The sequence below is a fragment of the Schistocerca nitens genome, chromosome 3 (genome assembly GCF_023898315.1).
Source record: "Schistocerca nitens isolate TAMUIC-IGC-003100 chromosome 3, iqSchNite1.1, whole genome shotgun sequence".
Classification (NCBI taxonomy): domain Eukaryota; kingdom Metazoa; phylum Arthropoda; class Insecta; order Orthoptera; family Acrididae; genus Schistocerca; species Schistocerca nitens.
In genome coordinates, this window is record NC_064616.1 from 735,625,583 (window position 1) to 735,647,689 (window position 22,107).

The following is a 22,107-nucleotide window of genomic DNA, read 5'->3' on the forward strand; positions in this document are numbered from 1 at the left end:
TTATTATTTTCCTAATTTCAAAGGGAGAAGTGGGTGAGATTTCAATTGTATCAAATTGCATAGGTATGGCCTCTTCCATTAACAGCCTAGCATCTTCTAATGAACACCTGGATCCTACTATATCCACAACATTTAGAAAATGATTATTAAAAATATTTTCAACTTCTGACTTTTTGTTCGTAAAGTTTTCATTCAATTTGATGGTAATACTGTCTTCCTCTGCTCTTGGTTGACCTGTTTCTCTTTTAATAATATTCCAAATTGTTTTAATTTTATTATCAGAGTTGCTGATTTCAGACATGATACACACACTCCTGGATTTTTTAATAACTTTTCTTAATATAACACAGTAGTTTTTATAATTTTTGATAGTTTCTGGGTCACTACTCTTTCTTGCTGTCAGATACATTTCCCTCTTGCGGTTACAAGATATTTTTATACCCTTAGTAAGCCATGGTTTCTTACAAGGTTTCTTACGAGTATATTTAACTATTTTCTTGGGGAAGCAGTTTTCAAATGCATTTACAAAAATGTCATGAAATAAATTATATTTTAAATTGGCATCAGGTTCACGGTACACCTCATCCCAGTCTAACTGCTGTAGGCTTTCCCTGAAATTTGCAATTGTTAAATCGTTGACTGAACGTACCACTTTGGAGGACTGTTTAGTATTGCTGAATGGAGCTATGTCATATATTGTAACTAGCTGTGCACCATGATCAGAAAGACCATTCTCAACAGGCTGAGCATTTATCTGGTTAAACTTATCTTGGTCTATAAAGAAGTTATCTATCAGTGAGCTGCTATCCTTTACCACCCGAGTAGGAAAATCAATAACGGGTGTCAAATTGAAAGAACCGAGTAATACTTCAAGGTCATTTTTCCTATTACCCTCTTTCAGAGAATCTACATTGAAGTCCCCACAAATAATAATTTGCTTCCCCCTGTCTGACAGATAGCACAACAAGGAGTCCAAATTTTTCAGAAATAGATGAAAATTTCCTGATGGGGACCTATATACAGTTACAATTATAAATGTGCCTTTATTTAATTTAAGCTCACAGGCACATGCTTCTATATGTTTCTCTACACAAAACTTTTTTGTTTCTATACTTTTTGCACAATGATAACTTTTGACATATATGGCAACTCCTCCTTTCTCCATATTTTCTCTCATTACATGTGCAGAGAGCTTATATCCACTTACATTTACCTTATCCATATCAGTAACAATGTGATGCTCAGACAGGCATAGTATATCTATTTCATTCTCAGCTTCTAAATCTTCTAAACAAACCAGAAGCTCATCTACTTTATTCTTTAAACTCCCAATATTTTGATGAAATATACTTACATTATTTTTAATTATGCATTTATGAGAACCTTTCCTTATTCTAACATTTGCAGTACTCTCCTGTCTGAGTTTCTCATTGTGCTTAGGCCTAGTTCCTATACCAGTGGTCACACGGTGTTCAGAGAGGCAGATTATGTCAACTGGGTTGGGTGACTTTAATTCATCAATGCAATTACCTAGGACTGAGCTACAACTTGGTGGAAATAAAATTTCTGGTGATTTGTGAAAATTTATAATTGATAGCTGTGATTGGTGATCCAATGTGCTAGAATTGTGCTGTTTAATTTCTTTCCTAAACTGAAGATTTGTTTCAATCCTGACCTCTCGTAGAACTTGACATCTTTCTGTCTTACCTATCCTAAAAAAGGTGCTGCTCCAACACCTGTAACCACTGGTATTTTACCATTCATGGCAGTGCCTCCCCCCCTTAAATTTCCTGCTATTACCCCAGCCAGTTTCCCCTTCCCTTTCCTGTTGAGATGTAGGCCGTGCCTGGTATAGTCCCACCTACTGAGATAATCAACAGGAACCACACCAATATGAGCCCCCGCACCCGACCCAAGCAGCCGTTCCAACTCCAAATTAACTCTCCCAACAGAAGAGTCCAAATGAGGCCGGTCATGACGTCTCAGGACAGATACAAATTCAACATTGGTGTGTCTCGATGCCGACGCAATCTTTACCAGGTCACACTCTATACTGTACCCAGGATCTCTGTCAATGCTGTTCCCTGGCCCTCCCACAATAACCACGGTGTCTTCCCTGGTAAATCCTTTACAGAGTGAACCTAAATCCTCTGTCACCTGAAATCCTAACTGTTCGTCTGGTATGATACTCTTTTGAGTGACGTGTTGCATCAACCTTTTCATGTACAGCCTCTCGAACGCCTTCGAGAGGGACGGGCAGCAAGGTGATGGACCGGTAGCTGGCTACGTGACGTGGGTTCTTGTCGATGTTGGGGATGGCCGCAACTTTCGCATGTTACCATGCGGGGGGATAGGAGCCTGAGTGAAGTATCTCGTTGAAGACCCCCGTTGAAAGTTTTTCGCCGGCCGGTGTGGCCACGCGGTTCTGGGCGCTTCAGTTTGGACCCGCACGACCGCTACGGTCGCAGGTTCGAATCCTGCCTCGGGCATGGATGTGTGTGATGTCTTTAGGTTAGTTAGGTTTAAGTAGTTCTAAGTTCTAGGGGACTGATGGCCACAGATGTTAAGTCCCATAGTGCTCAGAGCCATTTGAACAATTTTTTTGAAAGTTTTTCAGCAGGTGTTTGTTGACTCCGTCACTGCCTCCAGCCTTCATGGTGTTCAGAGAAAGGAGCTGAGTTTCATTTTTCTTCCTCTCTGATCAGCGGTTTTGCTTTCTTAACATTTTTAAGCAGCTTATACTACTGTTTGCGATGGGCTACTGCAGCTCGATTGTGACTGTTTCTGACGTTTTGATATAATTCCCACTTTTACCTAGATGAACCGAGAGAGGTAGCTCATTGATTAGCACACTGGACTAGTATTCGGGAGCACGGCGGGTCAAACCCACTTCTGGCCATCCTGATTTAGATTTTTCTTGATTTCCAAAAATCGCATAAGGCAAATGCCGGGATGGTTCCTTTGCAAGGGCACGACCGGTTTCCTTCTCCATCCATCCCTAATCCGAGCTCGTGCTCCGTCTCTAATTACCACGTTGTCGACGGGACATTAAACACTAACCTCCTCTTTCTCCTGTTCTACACGATATCCTTATTCCACTAGTCAGCCACCCAAATTTCCTGTTAGTTTTAGAAACCTGTTTAAAGCATTCTAATGAAAGCCAGCCTTCAAAGCACGTGAAAAATACACTCCTGGAAATGGAAAAAAGAACACATTGAAACCGGTGTGTCAGACCCACCATACTTGCTCCGGACACTGCGAGAGGGCTGTACAAGCAATGATCACACGCACGGCACAGCGGACACACCAGGAATCGCGGTGTTGGCCGTCGAATGGCGCTACCTGCGCAGCATTTGTGCACCGCCGCCGTCAGTGTCAGCCAGTTTGCCGTGGCATACGGAGCTCCATCGCAGTCTTTAACACTGGTAGCATGCCGCGACAGCGTGGACGTGAACCGTATGTGCAGTTGACGGACTTTGAGCGAGGGCGTATAGTGGGCATGCGGGAGGCCGGGTGGACGTACCGCCGAATTGCTCAACACGTGGGGCGTGAGGTCTCCACAGTACATCGATGTTGTCGCCAGTGGTCGGCGGAAGGTGCACGTGCCCGTCGACCTGGGACCGGACCGCAGCGACGCACGGATGCACGCCAAGACCGTAGGATCCTACGCAGTGCCGTAGGGGACCGCACCGCCACTTCCCAGCAAATTAGGGACACTGTTGCTCCTGGGGTATCGACGAGGACCATTCGCAACCGTCTCCATGAAGCTGGGCTACGGTCCCGCACACCGTTAGGCCGTCTTCCGCTCACGCCCCAACATCGTGCAGCCCGCCTCCAGTGGTGTCGCGACAGGCGTGAATGGAGGGACGAATGGAGACGTGTCGTCTTCAGCGATGAGAGTCGCTTCTGCCTTGGTGCCAATGATGGTCGTATGCGTGTTTGGCGCCGTGCAGGTGAGCGCCACAATCAGGACTGCATACGACCGAGGCACACAGGGCCAACACCCGGCATCATGGTGTGGGGAGCGATCTCCTACACTGGCCGTACACCAATGGTGATCGTCGAGGGGACACTGAATAGTGCACGGAACATCCAAACCGTCATCGAACCCATCGTTCTACCATTCCTAGACCGGCAAGGGAACTTGCTGTTCCAACAGGACAATGCACGTCCGCATGTATCCCGTGCCACCCAACGTGCTCTATAAGGTGTAAGTCAACTACCCTGGCCAGCAAGATCTCCGGATCTGTCCCCCATTGAGCATGTTTGGGACTGGATGAAGCGTCGTCTCACGCAGTCTGCACGTCCAGCACGAACGCTGGTCCAACTGAGGCGCCAGGTGGAAATGGCATGGCAAGCCGTTCCACAGGACTACATCCAGCATCTCTACGATCGTCTCCATGGGAGAATAGCAGCCTGCATTGCTGCGAAAGGTGGATATACACTGTACTAGTGCCGACATTGTGCATGCTCTGTTGCCTGTGTCTATGTGCCTGTGGTTCTGTCAGTGTGATCATGTGATGTATCTGACCCCAGGAATGTGTCAATAAAGTTTCCCCTTCCTGGGACAATGAATTCACGGTGTTCTTATTTCAATTTCCAGGAGTGTATATTGTTTTTCTACTTGGAGGGTGCTGCCAAGCAGAGTTACGAAAACCACAAGGAAGAGTTGGCTGTCTGGGGAGTATTCCAGACGGAATGGCAGAGGTAGTCCCGAGAAATGCCAGGCAGAAGAAAAATTAAAATACAGACCGCGGCGTCAAGGAGAAACTACCAAATCACATATTCATGACGCCTTGGGGCTGTGTAAAATAGTCGATCCTAAGATGGAGGAGGAAGATAAAGATGCACATCTTATGAAAGGGTTGCTGATGACATGTACCAAGCACTTCCACTGAAGGAGTTTCCACAGCTGACGATTTCATAAAATGGTGCCAGAACACTGTGATGATGCATCAAAAAAGAATTGGACGCAAGACGTTTCTACGGCTTCCGAATGTTGTGTCAGTGGCTGTGTTGGGGGAAGAAACAGATCTTACAAATGCCATTCATCAAATACTGAGAGAGGAGGTTGAAAGAGCAATGGGAGTGCACGTCGAACCAAAAACCGGGACGCTTCAAGATATCATAAGTGAGAAAGTGGAACAAACGCTGACTACAGTCTCTCGTCATGTAGTTCCGTCGAAAACGGCGAAGCAGCAGTGGCCAGGGCGAATTTACGCTCCTACAATGCAGCGCGAGGCAACAATTTATGGAAGACTGGCGTTTGGAGAACCCGGGACAACGAGCTAGTATATTTTCACTGCTGGCAGTCGGGACATGTGGTGAGCTATAGCCGGAAAAGGCGACTGGAATTTAATGATGCCCGTGCCAGCAGACTGTAAGGACAACTCAGCCGGCACCAACCCCACGACGCCGACAAAGGACAAGAAGGTGTAGTTCCAGGATAACATACATCACCACTGCGGCAAGATAACCGCTGGAGAGGACGCTTCCTAACACACCAATCAAGGTCTCCAACTTCATTTATAAGTTGCAGCTGATGACATTATCCAGGTAAACTGGAAAGCTAAAGTTTGCGACATTCCTTGGAGATGAGGCCGCTGAAGAGAAAAATTCTCCGCCATCTATCATTTAAAAAATTATGGAAACTAACTTCAATATAGCCGGCCGGTGTGGCCGTGCGGATCTAGGCGCTTCAGTCTGGAACCGCGTGACCGCTACGATCGCAGGTTCGAATCCTGCCTCGGGCATGGATGTGTGTGATGTCCTTAGGTTAGTTAGGTTTAAGTAGTTCTAAGTTCTAGGGGACTGATGACCACAGATGTTAAGTCCCATAGTGCTTAGAGCCGTTTGAACCATTTGAACTCCAATATACTTATGGATGACCAACCAGCCCAAGCTCTTGCGGACTCTGGATCATCACCAAGCAGTTTTAATCTTAGTCATAGGATCACATGGTATCCATTAAGCCCTATCAGTTCAAAAAATCATAACTTGGAAACTATTAGAGATAGAGAATAGTGACTTGCTTTGGTTTGTCCTTATTGCAGATTTGACCTTGAGTGCATGCAAATGGCGACAGACAATGAGAAGGGGCAATTTGTCATTTGGTATCTATCGTCTTCTGCGGTATGTTGTTGTTGTTGTGGTCTTCAGTCCTGAGACTGGTTTGATGCAGCTCTCCATGCTACTCTATCCTGTGCAAGCTTCTTCATCTCCCAGTACCTACTGCAACGTCCATCCTTCTGAATCTGCTTAGTGTATTGATCTCTTGGTCTCCCTCTACGATTTTTACCCTCCATGATGCCCTCCAATGTTAAATTTGTGATCCCTTGATGCCTCAAAACATGTCCTACCAACCGATCCCTTCTTCTAGTCAAGTTGTGCCACAAACTTCTCTTCTCCCCAATCCTATTCAATACCTCCTCATTAGTTACGTGATCTACCCACCTTATCTTCAGCACTCTTCTGTAGCACCACATTTCGAAAGCTTCTATTCTCTTCTTGTCCAAACTGGTTATCGTCCATGTTTCACTTCCATACATGGCTACACTCCATACAAATACTTTCAGAAACGACTTCCGGACACTTAAATCTATACTCGATGTTAACAAATTTCTCTTCTTCAGAAACGATTTCCTTGCCATTGCCAGTCTACATTTTATATCCTCTCTACTTCGACCATCATCAGTTATTTTGCTCCCTAAATAGCAAAACTCCTTTACTACTTTAAGTGTCTCATTTCCTAATCTAATCCCCTCAGCATCACCCGATTTAATTTGACTACATTCCATTATCCTCGTTTTGCTTTTGTTGATGTTCATCTTATATCCTCCTTTCAAGACACTGTCCATTCCGTTCAACTGCTCTTCCAAGTCTTTTGCTGTCTCTGACAGAATTACAATGTCATCGGTGAACCTCAAAGTTTTTACTTCTTCTCCATGAATTTTAATACCTACTCCGAATTTTTCTTTTGTTTCCTTTACTGCTTGCTCAATATACAGATTGAATAACATCGGGGAGAGGCTACAACCCTGTCTCACTCCTTTCCCAACCACTGCTTCCCTTTCATGCCCCTCGACTCTTATAACTGCCATCTGGTTTGTGTACAAATTGTAAATAGCCTTTCGCTCCCTGTATTTTACCCCTGCCACCTTCAGAATTTGAAAGAGAGTATTCCAGTTAACGTTGTCAAAACCTTTCTCTAAGTCTACAAATGCTAGAAACGTAGGTTTGCCTTTTCTTAATCTTTCTTCTAAGATAAATCGTAAGGTTAGTATTGCCTCACGTGTTCCAACATTTCTACGGAATCCAAACTGATCTTCCCCGAGGTCGGCTTCTACCAGTTTTTCCATTCGTCTGTGAAAAATTCGCGTTAGTATTTTGCAGCTGTGACTTATTAAACTGATAGTTCGGTAATTTTCACATCTGTCAACACCTGCTTTCTTTGGGATTGGAATTATTATATTCTTCTTGAAGTCTGAGGGTATTTCGCCTGTCTCATACATCTTGCTCACCAGATGGTAGAGTTTTGTCATAACTGGCTCTCCCAAGGCCATCAGTAGTTCTAATGGAATGTTGTCTACTCCCGGGGCCTTGTTTCGACTCAGGTTTTTAAGTGCTCTGGCAAACTCTTCACGCAGTATCTTATCTCCCATTTCATCTTCATTTACATCCTCTTCCATTTCCATAATATTGTCCTCAAGTACATCGCCCTTGTAGAAACCCTCTATATACTCCTTCCACCTTTCTGCCTTCCCTTCTTTTCTTAGAACTGGGTTTCCATCTGAGCTCTTGATATTCATACAAGTGGTTCTCTTCTCTCCAAAGGTCTCTTTAATTTTCCTGTAGTCAGTATCTATCTTACCCCTAGTGAGACAAGCCTCTACATCCTTACATTTGTCCTCTAGCCATGCCTGCTTAGCCATTTTGCACTTCCTGTCGATCTCATTTTTGAGACGTTTGTATTCCTTTTTGCCTGCTTCATTTACTGCATTTTTATATTTTCTCCTTTCATCAATTAAATTCAATATTTCTTCTGTTACCCAAGGATTTCTATTAGCCCTCGTCTTTTTACCTACTTGATCCTCTGCTGCCTTCACTACTTCATCCCTCAGCGCTACCCATTCTTCTTCTACTGTATTTCTTTCCCCCATTCCTGTCAATTGTTCCCTTATGCTCTCCCTGAAACTCTCTACAACCTCTGGTTCTTTCAGTTTATCCAGGTCCCATCTCCTTAAATTCCCACCTTTTTGCAGTTTCTTCAGTTTCAATCTGCAGTACATAACCAATAGATTGTGGTCAGAATCCACATCAGCCCCTGGAAATGTCTTACAATTTAAAACCTGGTTCCTAAATCTCTGTCTTACCATTATATAATCTATCTGATACCTTTTAGTATCTCCAGGATTCTTCCAGGTATACAACCTTCTTTTATGATTCTTGAACCAAGTGTTAGCTATGATTAAGTTATGCTCTGTGCAAAATTCTACAAGGCGGCTTCCTCTTTCATTTCTTCCCCCACTGCATATTCACGTACTATGTTTCCTTCGCCGGCCGAAGTGGCCGTGCGGTTAAAGGCGCTGCAGTCTGGAACCGCAAGACCGCTACGGTCGCAGGTTCGAATCCTGCCTCGGGCATGGATGTTTGTGATGTCCTTAGGTTAGTTAGGTTTAACTAGTTCTAAGTTCTAGGGGACTAATGACCTCAGCAGTTGAGTCCCATAGTGCTCAGAGCCATTTGAACCATTTTTTTATGTTTCCTTCTCTCCCTTTTCCTACTGACGAATTCCAGTCACCCATGACTATTAAATTTTCGTCTCCCTTCACTACCTGAATAATTTCTTTTATCTCGTCATACATTTCATCAATTTCTTCATCATGTGCAGAGCTAGTTGGCATATAAACTTGTACTACTGTAGTAGGCATGGGCTTTGTGTCTATCTTGGCCACAATAATGCGTTCACTATGCTGTTTGTAGTAGCTAACCCGCACTCCTATTTTTTTATTCATTATTAAACCTACTCCTGCATTACCCCTATTTGATTTTGTATTTATAACCCTGTAATCACCTGACCAGAAGTCTTGTTCCTCCTGCCACCGAACTTCACTAATTCCCACTATATCTAACTTTAACCTGTCCATTTCCCTTTTTAAATTTTCTAACCTACCTGCCCGATTAAGTGATCTGACATTCCACGCTCCGATCCGTAGAATGCCAGTTTTCTTTCTCCTGATAACGACGTCCTCTTGAGTAGTCCCCGCCCGGAGATCCGAATGGGGGACTATTTTACCTCCGGAATATTTTACCCAAGAGGACGCCATCATCATTTAATCATACAGTAAAGCTGAATGTCCTCGGGAAAAATTACGGCTGTAGTTTCCCCTTGCTTTCAGCCGTTCGCAGTACCAGCACAGCAAGGCCGTTTTGGTTAATGTTACAAGGCCAGATCAGTCAATCATCCAGACTGTTGCCCCTGCAACTACTGAAAAGGCTGCTGCCCCTCTTCAGGAACCACATGTTTGTCTGGCCTCTCAACAGTTACCCCTCCGTTGTGGTTGCACCTACGGTACGGCCATCTGTATCGCTGAAGCACGCAAGCCTCCCCACCAACGGCAAGGTCCATGGTTCATGGGGGGCTGCGGTATACATTCGCGTAAGAAGTGTCTGTTTTCAGATGAACCAACGTTCCACATCTCTGGCCACGTGAATTGCCACAAAATAAGGATTTTGTGCTCCAACAACTCGCAGAACCCACACACGCATCCGTGATAGCCCGAAGCTTAATTTTTGGCCTCGACTAATGCGTGAAAGAGTGACGGGACCACTTTTATTCGCAGGGAACACTCGGGCGGGAAATGTTTACCTGGACACCCTCTAACAGTTCCTGCTACCACATATCGAAGAGCTGCAGTCGTCTGTCATATTCCAACATGATGGTGCACCCCAACATCGAAGTTTGAACGTGCGGATGTGCTGAATGGCATATTTCCTGAGAGGTGGACGGGTCGTGATGCGTTTCACGGCCCCCGCGCTCTCCCGATGATACACCATTTTATTTCTTTTTGTAGGGTTACGTCAAGGGTCACGTGTACACAGCACTAGTCATTGTCATTGCTACCATTCGCTTCATGCACGAATCAGTGAAGCAATCAGAACGATTGGTGCTGCAATGCTGCACCGTACATGGGCGCAACTCGAAATGGCTCTGAGCACTATGGGAGTTAACTTCTAAGGTCATCAGTCCCCTAGAACTTAGAACTACTTAAACCTAACTAACCTAAGGACATCACACACATCCATGCCCGAGGCAGAATTCGAACCTGCGACTGTAGCGGTCGCGCGGTTCCAGACTGTAGCGCCTAGAACCGCTCGGCCACTCTGGCCGGCGCGCAACTCGAATATCGCTTTGTTGTTCTACGGGCGACGAGTGGCACATGCACTGAAATTCTTGCGTACCAGATAGAAACTAAATTTTTGACAACAAATCGCGATGCTCTGTCTCTAATAGTTTCCAGATTATAATGTATTGAAATGGGTGCGGGATTTTATGGACACCATGTGTTTCTTCCATGTTCGAAGTTTGTCGGACATAAAGAGTAGCGGTATTTGTGCCCATAAGCGAGAAATCAGGAAGGCTAACACGCTAATAGTATAAACGGACGCTGACGTAGCTTTTTTTTTTTCTAGCTGGTGCCGTACGAGAGACTGGCGCCTTGATTTTTACGCGCACACGCATGCGCGGAAGCTGCGAACGACGGTATAAGTGCTCCGGTGGCGGGAGAAGGCCGCATTCCGCCTGTGGCCGTGGAGCTCGCCAGTTACCTAGTAGTGTCCACCAACATGGCAACCGAAGAGCACGCCGCTGCAGCCGCCGCGCCAGACAACGTAAGTGCTTGCAGTCTGTACTGTTAGCGGTTCTGCGTGCAGTTGAGAGACTCGCACCAAGCCGTTGAACCACAAGAAATTATTATCGTGCTTTAACAGAGAAAAGAAATTCGGCGCGCATCGCGCAGAATTATCTGACAAATGCCTACGTACAATGAGATATAGTTGCCGTCGGGTACTCAATACAGGTCAACAAATTAATTAGCAGCAAAGTCTGATTTCGCAAGTACGAATTTCTGGGGTCTTTCATACAAAAATAGTTGCAATTCAAAATGTATCTCTTACTCTGGAATCAAAGTGTGCAACTATTTAAAACTATGTGTAGTATTAATAACCGTATTTAATATTTATGTTGTTATCCAGACACCCTGCTCTAATAAGCTCAAAACTTTCAAAACACTGACCTAGAATGTGCTGCAAATTTCTGCTTACTACAGATCATGACAAATCGTTTTGTTCGGGATAATTCAAACTAAATTTAGGATGGAAGGAAGACAAGAGTTTAAAGTCCAGCTGACAGCGTGGTGATTAGAAACGGAAAATGATTATAGAGATCACAGAGGGCTATAATTACTTAATGCACGCCGATGCATTGATAAAAATATAGATAACGTAAAAAATGAGTGTGTGACGTGAAATGGATTACCACTTAGATGATGTCCGTGTGACCAAGGGGAGTCATGTAGAACACCTATTAAAAAAAAGAGAAAAAAGACCATTCCTTTACATTTTCTACAATTCTTATCGATGCATCGCTGAACATTAAATAGTTATATCCGTTTGTACCCGCTGTATTCATTTTGAGTTGCACTGTGACTAATTTACAAAATTATAATGTCGTATTATTTGCTTTGATTGTCTTGATGGAAGCTATTGATTGAGAAGAACGGGAAGAAAAGTGCTTTTGGAAATCACAGAAAAGCGATTGTGCCTCATAAAGAGAGCTCTATACACAACATCTGATCTTCGGTGTTAATAATCCATTCTTCGACGACATAGACCTCTTCTACCTGCGGTATCTACAGCCCAAATCGCGCACTTCACCGTAGGATGCAGACATACAAAAATGAGTTTCCCAGCATTTCGTAATCTGCTGACAAATCATCTAAATCTCCCTTAGTATAGCACTTACACGTAAAATCGACAAATTCGGAGCAATACCTTTACACGTTTCAATAAATGGAACGAAGATTCAGGTTTAATGTCCCGCGGACCTCGCTAGAGACGAAATACGAGCCCAACTTAGATAGGGATGGGGCGCGATGCCCGTGGTGGCCTTGCCAATGAACCATCCTACATTCTCTTTGGGGTATCTAGAATAAACACGGGAGACCTTAATGTGTATGTGTAGATGGGGATTTGAATCTCCTCTCTCCTGAATGCGAATTCAGTGAATTAAGGTCTGCGTAGTGTTTTTCAAGTTTTAGATACTTCAGTCCGGATGTGACAAAACTGCAGACAGAACCTTTCACAAAATATGTCTGTCGTTTCTATTGTTGTTGATGTCGTAATGTTTTTTTATCAGATCTTGACAAAAAATAGTGAATGCAAATATCAACTCGATGTGTAATTTTTTATTTAATAAATACATTGCAGGATACTTTTACAGTAATCTTTTATCATGTAGGTCAGTTGCGACAAACTGCATTTTTTTCGCAGTTGTCACGGATGCACTTTTACATTATACTACTTGCGGTGTAAACCAGCCTTAGGGAAAAATTATATCGCTGTGTGAGATATTTGCCATGAATGGGAATTAATTCACGCGAGATATGCTACGAAATTCACCTGTTTAACTCATTGTACTATGTGAACTAGTCGATTTTTTTTACGATTATCTGCCTTGCAGCAGTGACAGCAGCAGCTACCACCACCTGATGATGACGAGCAGTTGCATCGAAGAAATATTGTGCGATTTACACAATACGATGGCTCTGAGCACTATGGGACTTAACATCTATGGTCATCAGTCCCCTAGAACTTAGAACTACTTAAACCTAACTAACCTAAGGACATCACACAACACCCAGTCATCACGAGGCAGAGAAAATCCCTGACCCCGCCGGGAATCGAACCCGGGAACCCGGGCGTGGGAAGTGAGAACGCTACCGCACGACCACGAGCTGCGGACATACACAATACGATCCAGCGGCAAACCCGAGAAGCGTATTTGCAACAGATCCGTCGGGAAATCACGAAAAGTCACAAAAAACAAAATATTTTATCTGGTTAAACAGATTTTGAAAAGTAATGTTATCTTATAATGCTGTTATCAGTTTTGTTGGGTAAGTCTTTTATCATCAGCTGTTAGCTTGCAATTTGATTTTAAAGCTGCTCGAAACCTACAACACGCATTCTCACCAAACTAATTCATTGTGAACAGCTTGTCAGAGATGTGCTGTACCTATCTGGAAACGTCAGTAACTAAAGGAAGGAAGCTTCGCGTATCGGTGCAGAAAGTGCATAAAAAAAAGTAAAGGCTGATGGCATGAATGGCTGGGATAACCCGAAGGGCATGTTCACCTGCCTAACTTCAAAGGTTTTTCCTATCCTCCACGCCTGCAAGTACCTTTCCTTCGCAAGGTATGAGAACTGTGTAAAAAAGTGTACCTGTTGAGAGTAGCTAATTGTAAGGGTATGGGTGTGTAGCGTACTGTTCTTGATGGTCAGACAAGGGGGAGGAAGAAATTCGGTGCCGGCACATAGCCTGCTTCTCACGAAGAGCACCAAAGTTCCCTCCGAGCTTGACGTCCCCCTCCGACGACGGATTACCATCGACACTGTCGCACGTCCTCACTTCACGAGACACTGCGAAGAGGTTTGGAATTTAACTTAAGATACTGGCGCAAGGATTGATGATCAGGGACCTTATGCCACCACCCTTTCGGTCCTGTCTGCCGTAAAGGTAAAGGGAAAATAGTCAACATCACGCGGCGTGCCCGACTGGTCACCCATCCAAGTGCTGGCCATGTGTGGAGATGCTCAGTTTTGGTGATGTGGCGGGAAAGCGTGTAGCAACCTCTGCACGGCCGTCGGCGTCGGTTCATTCAAAGTGTTCGCAAGTTCTAATAGTGAACCTGACCTGTTAATCGTGTTTATAACTGTAAACGCCAACACAACAGCTGTCGTTTGTTTTGCCTCCCGTTGTAGTTTAGTAGCCAGGAAGGCAGTATCTGTCCTACAAAACCACGCACATTTTATTTTATTTTATATTTTATAGTGTAGAAAATCTGGATTCAGTGTATCATGCTTTGGTAGAGTTAGATAGTCACAGCTGTCTGCAATGACCTTGTCGTTGACGAGATTTTTAGTAGCAGTAGTAGTACTTTTATTCATCCGAGGAACACTTTTAGAAAGAAGGTTGACATATCGCTGTATTAAAAACTTAGCTGTCTAGCTGACAAGGATGGTCGGATAGAGACTTGAGCACCCACCCTCGCGAACACAAAGCCAACCGTTAGAAATAGCACAACATCGATAAATTTATCTATAGTATACAATAGTGCTTTATTTATACAGTATTGCAAATAAGTTATTTCTTAATGTAAAAAACGGCTAGTGCTATACGTTTCATTCATTTCTCGTCACCAGTCGTCGCACACATTGCGCACATTATCAGTGACATCCGGTCAACGAAGATGAAGTTTTGTTTCCATTCTGTGTACCCCAACTTTCCTTTTTCTTGCCTAAGAAACTGAGCTAGCATCGCTCCTTAATGGGTGAGATGTTGAACTCAAGAGGGGGATTAGATATTAGCATTATGCACTGGAGGGCGCTGTATGAGGTTTTCCCGAAAAAGAAACAAGTGAAAATTGAAAGGGCAGAGGTGGTTGACTGTTATATAGGTGTGTTATATTTTTTACCAAACTCCTATTATTTATTTAAGTAATCCTTCACTGTGTACGCAGTATTACTTAACACATACTTTTTAAATGTTTTTTTTTATTTTAAAAAATAGATTTGTTTCAGTAAGCCCCTTAGATAATTAAATATAAGTTCAGTCTAGATCTTATTCCATGGTCAGATGTAGACCTATTTTTGCATTAATTATTAAATATTTTTATATGCATAACTTACGACGTTCGAATCACAGATTTACTTCAATTTTTGGACAGCTTTAGCAGTCCATTAGGACAATATAACGTGCCAGTAGTGAGGCGTACTACTTAGGCAATTTCGAGAAAATCGCAAGAGACAGTTTTCACGTCGAATTTGTGCGGTGCGTTGCGTCTCTGAGCACAAGCTGGCGTCATAAATGTGTTCAGCATTCAAACCCCCTTCTAGGTGGATGGCAAGATTGAGTCCCGTTCATTTTGTGTTTTTTCTTAAATGTACATATTTTTCAATACTGCTCATATTGTTTCACAAATATGACATTTGAAAGGTAATGTAACGAAAAAACACGTATATTTTCATGAACTTTTATACTATTCTCAGTGATTCTGATTTTCCAAAAATTCGCACGTACACTATTCATTCTTGTTACATTAGCAAGGCCTCACCGCTACGCAAGTTAACTGCCGAATGAGGCCTGTCTCTGTGTTTACAGGTCGACGAGTCCAGGTGCATAGCAGTTCCGGGCACCTGGCCCCATTACAGGTTGACGGGATTTCGCAAGTCCCGATAGGCATACGTGTTCATGGAACAATTTATTCGTATCATCGTTTACTTCTCCATATTTGTAATCTACATCTACATCTGCACGGATACTCTGCAAATCACCTTTAAGTGCCTGGCAGAGGCTTCATCCAACCACCTTAAAAAAATGGTTCAAATGGCTCTGAGCACTATGGGACTTAACTTCTGAGATCATCAGTCTCCTAGAACTTAGAACTACTTAAACCTAACTAACCTAAGGACAGCACACACATCCATGCCCGAGGCAGGATTCGAACCTGCGACCGGATCGGTGGTGCGGTTCCAGACTGTAGCGCCTAGAACCGCTCGGCCACTCCGGCCGGCGAACCACCTTCACATTTCTCTATTATTATAATCTCGTATAACGCGCGGAAAGAATGAACACCTATATCTTTCCGTACGAGCTCTGATTTCCCTTATTTTATCGTGGTGATCGTTTCTCCCTATGTAAGTCGGTGTCAACAAAATATTTTCGCATTCGGAGGAGAAAGATGGTGATTGGAATTTTGTGAGAAGATTCCGTAGCAACGGAAAACGCTTTTCTTTTAATGATGTCCAGCCCAAATCCTGTATCATTTCTGTGACACTCGCTCCCATGTTTCGTGACAATACAAAACGTGCTACCTTTCATTGAACTTTTTCGATGTACTCCGTCAGTCCTACCTGTTCAGGATCCCACACCGCGCAGCAGCATTCTAAAAGAATTCCATTCAGATATCTTTTCTAAAACGTTTTCAGTTTGTTTTGATCTTCTGATGACTTTAGTAATCGATAAACGACAGCGTCATCTGCAAACAACCGAAGACGGCTGCTCAGATTGTCTCCCAAATCGTTTATATAGATAAGGAACAGCAAAGGGTCTATAACGTTACCTTGGGGAACGACAGAAATCACTTCTGTTTTACTCGATGACTTTCCGTCAATTACTACGAACTGTGAACTCTCTGACAGGAAATCACAAATCCAGTCACATAACTGAGACGATATCCCATAAGCACGCGGTTTCACTACGAGCCGCTTGTGTGGTACCGTATGAAAAGCCTTCCGGAAATCCAGAAATACGGATTCGATCTGAAATCCCTTGTCAATAGTACTCAGCACTTCATGTGAATAAAGAGCTAGTTGCGTTTCACAGGAACGATGTTTTCTAAACCCATGTTGACTGTGTGTCAATAGACCGTTTTCTTCGAGGTAATTCATAGTGTTAGAACACAATATATGTTCCAAAATCCTGCTGCATATCGACGTTAACGATATGGGCCTGTAATTTAGTGGATTACTTCTACTACCTTTCTTGACTATTGGTGTGACCTGTGCAACTTTCCAGTCTTTGGGTACGGATCTTTCGTCGAGCGTACTGTTGTATATGATTGTTAAGCATGAAGCTAATGCATCAGCATACTCCGAAAGGAACCTAATCGGTATACAGTCTGGACCAGAAGACTTGCTTTTGTTAAGTGATTTATGTTGCTTCACTACTCAGAAGATATTTACTTCTACGTTACTCATGTTGGCAGCTGTTCTCGATTGCAGTTCTGGAATATTTACTTCGTTTTCTTTTATGAAGGCATTTAGGAAGGCTGTGTTTAGTAACTCTGCTTTGGCGGCACTGTCTTCGATAGTATCTCCATTGCTATCGCGCAGAGAAGGCATTGACTGTTTCTTGCCGCTAATATACCTCGCATACGACCAGAATCTCTTTGGATTTTCTGTCAGATTTCGAGAGAAAGTTTCGTTGTGGAAACTGTTATACGTATCTCGCATTGAAGTTCGCGCTAAATTTCGAGCTTCTGTAAAAGATCGCCAATCTTGGGGATTTTGCGTCTGTTTAAGTTTGGCATGTTCGTTTCGTTGTTTCTTCAACAGTGTTCTAACCCATTTTGTGTACCTAGGAGGATCAGCTCCGTCGTTTGTTAATTTATTTGGTATAAATCTCTCAATTGCTGCAAATACTACTCCTTTGAATTTAAGAGACATCTGGTCTGCACTTATATTATTAATTTGGAATGGGTGGAGATTGTCTCTCAGGAAGACGTCACGTGAATTTTTGTCTGCTTTTTTGAATAGGTATAGGTCATCAGTCCCCTAGAACTTAGAACTACTTAAACCTAACTAACCTAAGGACATCACGCACATCCATGCCCCAGATAGGGTTCGAACCTACGGCCGTAGCGGTCGCGCGGTTCCAGACTGTAGCGCCTAGAACCGCTCGGCCACTCCGGCCGGCATTCAATAAAAGTTCATGCAAATAGACGTATATTTTATCATATTACCTTCCAGATGTCTTACATATGAAATAATATGACCAGCGTTGGAAAAAGATGCATTTAAAAAACAAAAAAATAAAATATGAGTGGTATCGATCCAGAGATCCACCGACTACGGAGCTCGAATGCTAACTGCATGACCGCCGCCACCTCGTGCTTAATCACATCGCACCAGTACACATTCTATGCGTAGAACTTCTCTTGCAATTTTCTCGAAAATGTCCAAATAGTACGCCTTAGTACTTGCACATTGTGTCGCCCTAATAGACTGTTAAAAAGGTACAAAATTTGATGTAAATCCGTGATCCGCACGTCGTGACGTCCCCTTGTTAGTAAATGTACTCGTGAGGTGATATTAAAATATATGGTGTTCTGAGCAGATCTTTCCAATGAGCCCTGTTACCGATTTTGGTTCTATGGCCTATCCTGTAGTCTGAGAACTATGTTCAAATTTTCTGAATTTTTCTCCAAATTGGAACTTCACGACTTAGAATTAATTGTACTAGAAGGCAGTACATCTACATCTATATCTATATTCCGCAAGCCACCTTACGGAGTTTGGTGGAGGGTATTTCTGGTACCATTATATTTTTTCTCCTTCCCTTTTCCGTTCAGGAATGGCGTGCGAGAAGAATAATTGTCGGTACAGCTCCGTATGATCTCTAAAGCTGTTCATTTTCTCGTCGTGGTCATTGCGCGAGACGTATGAGGAAGGAAATCATTGTTACTGGACTCTTCGTGGGACTTAGGCTCTCGGAGTTTCAACAGTAAATTTATCAGTGATGTAAAGCGCTTCTCTTGCAGCATCTGCCCCTGTAGTTTGTTCAGTGTTGAGCATCCTCGTGTAAGCCGCCGTCACACGTGCCATGGCATTAAGTGCACAACTCGCTGACTTGAATTCCACCGTGCTCTGAACGCTCAGGAACTACCCGGCTTGTGCATACGGCACGTATGCCTCAACGTGGAACACACGATCGCAGCGCGCTCCAGTGGTTGTCGCTTTCTCTGGATCGCGATCACAGTTTGTTTACAAAATGGACGCGCGTAAAATTCCTGCGTTAGCTCTGTTACAACCTATACAGTGTTCCTTGCCAGTAGGTTAGTCATGTTGTTTAGTCTGCATTATTCACAAACAAAAACTTCAATATCCAAGAACATGTTATATGGCAAAAAATAAAGTCACAATTCCAGTCAGTAAGGACATCAGTTTATAAGGTTACATTAAAAATAGGGCGAAACAAAATTACAATAGTTTCTTACATACGATAAAAATTCCTTCACCATCCTCACTTTTCAGTAAAACTCTAAGGTGATTCTTTTTTAATCGCTGTTTTTATTGATAGAACATGTGAAATACGAGAGTTTAAGCTAGAAAGTACAAAATATCTTGCTGAAAGTAATACACGCTCTGTCGTAGATAAAACTAATCGAACAAACACACTTCCGAGAGAGCGCACACTTACATTTACTCAACATCCAATATTATAGAATATACTTCTATTAACTTAAGAAGAAAGTCTCTGAACGTATTAGAGACGAGAAGATAAGAAAAAGGGCTATAGTGAGACGCAAACCAGCTACACGGCCACACATCGCTTGGTGTCTCTACTCCTTATGGTATGCTGTACTTCTGTGATATCTGCCCTTCGCTTGTATGTTACTGTCTTCTGAAGGCTTTAATAGCAGATATGTTATTAACTGAAATTTAATTGTAACAGATCGTACCAAGTACAACGTATTTTTTATCGATCTTCAATGTGTCTTTGCCCTGAAATGGCACTCTTTCGTAACACGCTAATTACAATTCGAAAATTCTTTAACCAGCACTATGATGTTTCCCGTCATTTTATTACAACAAACGTGCAAGAGAACGACGGGTTTTCGAGAGATTCTTAATTTGCTGATGCTTTAAAGTGGTATATATTCATAGGACGTAGGTTATAATATAAAACCCACCAAATATGGACTTCCACTGAAAGGCAATATGGCGTCTCCAAAACAGTACTAAAGAGATGGCCTGCGTGTTGGCGTTCTTCCGTCTCATTGGTCTACGTTCAAAAGCACGTTCAGAATTTCTGTTGTGCTTGATATTTTTCTACAGTCTACACATTCTGAAAGACTCTTCGATGTGCTGTTTCCAGGCTATGACGCCAGAAATTCTGCACTCCTAATGTTGACGTTCCTACGCACGGTTCGTGTGAAGACAGCTTAACGCTCTCGCACTGAGTGAGAGATCACGTGACGAAACGCACCGCTCTTCGTTAGATCTCGTCCATTTCTTCTATCAATGCTCCTTGGCAAGAGTACCCATAGTGATGAACAATACTCAAGAATCGATTGAATGAGTTTTTTGTCAGCCATTTCTTTCGTGGATGAATTACATTTCCTTAAGATCCTCCCAATGAATCTGAGTGTAGCATCCGCTTTTCCTGCTATTTGTTTTATGTGTTCGTACCACTTTAGGCCGCTCCGGATACATATTGCTAGGTATTTTATGGTAGTTATTGTTTCCAATGATTTGTGCTCAATAGTTTATCCGAACAGGGGCAGATAGATTCCTCTTTTTATGAGCAACACGTTACATTTATGGGGCAAGTGCCATTCCCTGTACCATTCGTCAGCCCTCTGTAGGTCTTCTTGGATTTCGCTACTCTTCTGGTGTTGCAACCATCCTACAAACTGCCTGACACCCACTGACTAGGGTGACTAAAGGCATAACAAACTGATGATATACTGTTTGCTCTTTCTGTGTGTATTCATGCTATTGCAACTGACAATCAATATTCATTCTAAGTAATTTGTCTTAAACCTTGATCTTACTTCCTTTTCTTTCCAGGCAGCCACTGTCACCTCTAGTTCGTTTATTTGTTGTTTCTCGTGAGTTACGTCAACGAATGAGAAGTATAGGAGCTCCATAAATTTTGACTTGTTGCCGTGGGTGTAACACGTGGTTCTTTGGGAGAACTGAAGTATCTAGATTTCTGGAAAACACGGTGATTCCCTGTCTTCCATGTTTTTCTGAGTCTGCAACAGGAACAGGTTTTCAGATTTCTCATAAATCCGCTATGAGAACGTCACGCTCTACACTGACAGAAAAAAAACCGCAACACCAAGAAGGCTTTAAGAGTGGCGCTAGTAGCGCCACAATGAGGATGCAAATCAGCTTTGCTTGAAATATGCTCTATGACGGTCGTGAGCATTACTTACCTCTGAAATTGGATGTGATGAGTTAATGATTTATTCTATTGTACTGTATGGAACTGGGGCACGAAACGAAGGAGAGGCTCCCTCCCCACCGTAGCCCTCAGTGGTACACGACCCTACAATAGGCTACAGCAGTCCACTCACCTCACCTCACCGCCGCCCCACACGGAACCCAGGGTTATTGTGCGGTTCGGCCCCCTAGTTGCTGAGGCGGGTAAGGCAAGCCCTCGCGCTAAGCAGAAGATCTGAATTCGAGTCCCGGCCCGGCACAAATCTTCAGCTTTCGCCGTAGAATTATTTCGATGCCCGATTGCGGCTGGCGTCGGCCTTTCCTTCGAAACTTGATGTATACGGCCGCTGTATCAAGTGTTTGTTACGTCGGACATGACCGATAGAACAGATGCACACACACGCACGTGGGCGCGCTCGCGCTCACACACACACACACACACACACACACACACATATATATATATATATATATATATATATATATACACTTCTGGAAATGGAAAAAAGAACACATTGACACCGGTGTGTCAGACCCACCATACTTGCTCCGGACACTGCGAGAGGGCTGTACAAGCAATGATCACACGCACGGCACAGCGGACACACCAGGAACCGCGGTGTTGGCCGTCGAATGGCGCTAGCTGCGCAGCATTTGTGCACCGCCGCCGTCAGTGTCAGCCAGTTTGCCGTGGCATACGGAGCTCCATCGCAGTCTTTAACACTGGTAGCATGCCGCGACAGCGTGGACGTGAACCGTATGTGCAGTTGACGGACTTTGAGCGAGGGCGTATAGTGGGCATGCGGGAGGCTGGGTGGACGTACCGCCGAATTGCTCAACACGTGGGGCGTGAGGTCTCCACAGTACATCGATGTTGTCGCCAGTGGTCGGCGGAAGGTGCACGTGCCCGTCGACCTGGGACCGGACCGCAGCGACGCACGGATGCACGCCAAGACCGTAGGATCCTACGCAGTGCCGTAGGGGACCGCACCGCCACTTCCCAGCAAATTAGGGACACTGTTGCTCCTGGGGTATCGGCGAGGACCATTCGCAACCGTCTCCATGAAGCTGGGCTACGGTCCCGCACACCGTTAGACC

The 22,107-nt window shown here is 43.8% G+C and overlaps 1 protein-coding gene across 2 annotated transcripts in view; it reads left to right on the forward strand.

Annotated features, from left to right (window-relative positions):
* The first annotated feature begins 10,807 nt into the window (after window positions 1–10,807).
* The window catches only part of LOC126249737 (L-threonine ammonia-lyase), a 224,424-nt gene continuing 213,124 nt past the window's right edge, over window positions 10,808–22,107 (forward strand). Inside the window, exon 1 of one of the 2 annotated variants that reach the window (XM_049951415.1) lies at window positions 10,808–10,890. In XM_049951415.1, the coding sequence (XP_049807372.1) occupies window positions 10,846–10,890 (45 nt within the window). In that variant the 5' untranslated portion in view covers window positions 10,808–10,845. The remainder of the gene's footprint in view (window positions 10,891–22,107) is intronic. The other variant, XM_049951416.1, reaches the window with a different exon arrangement.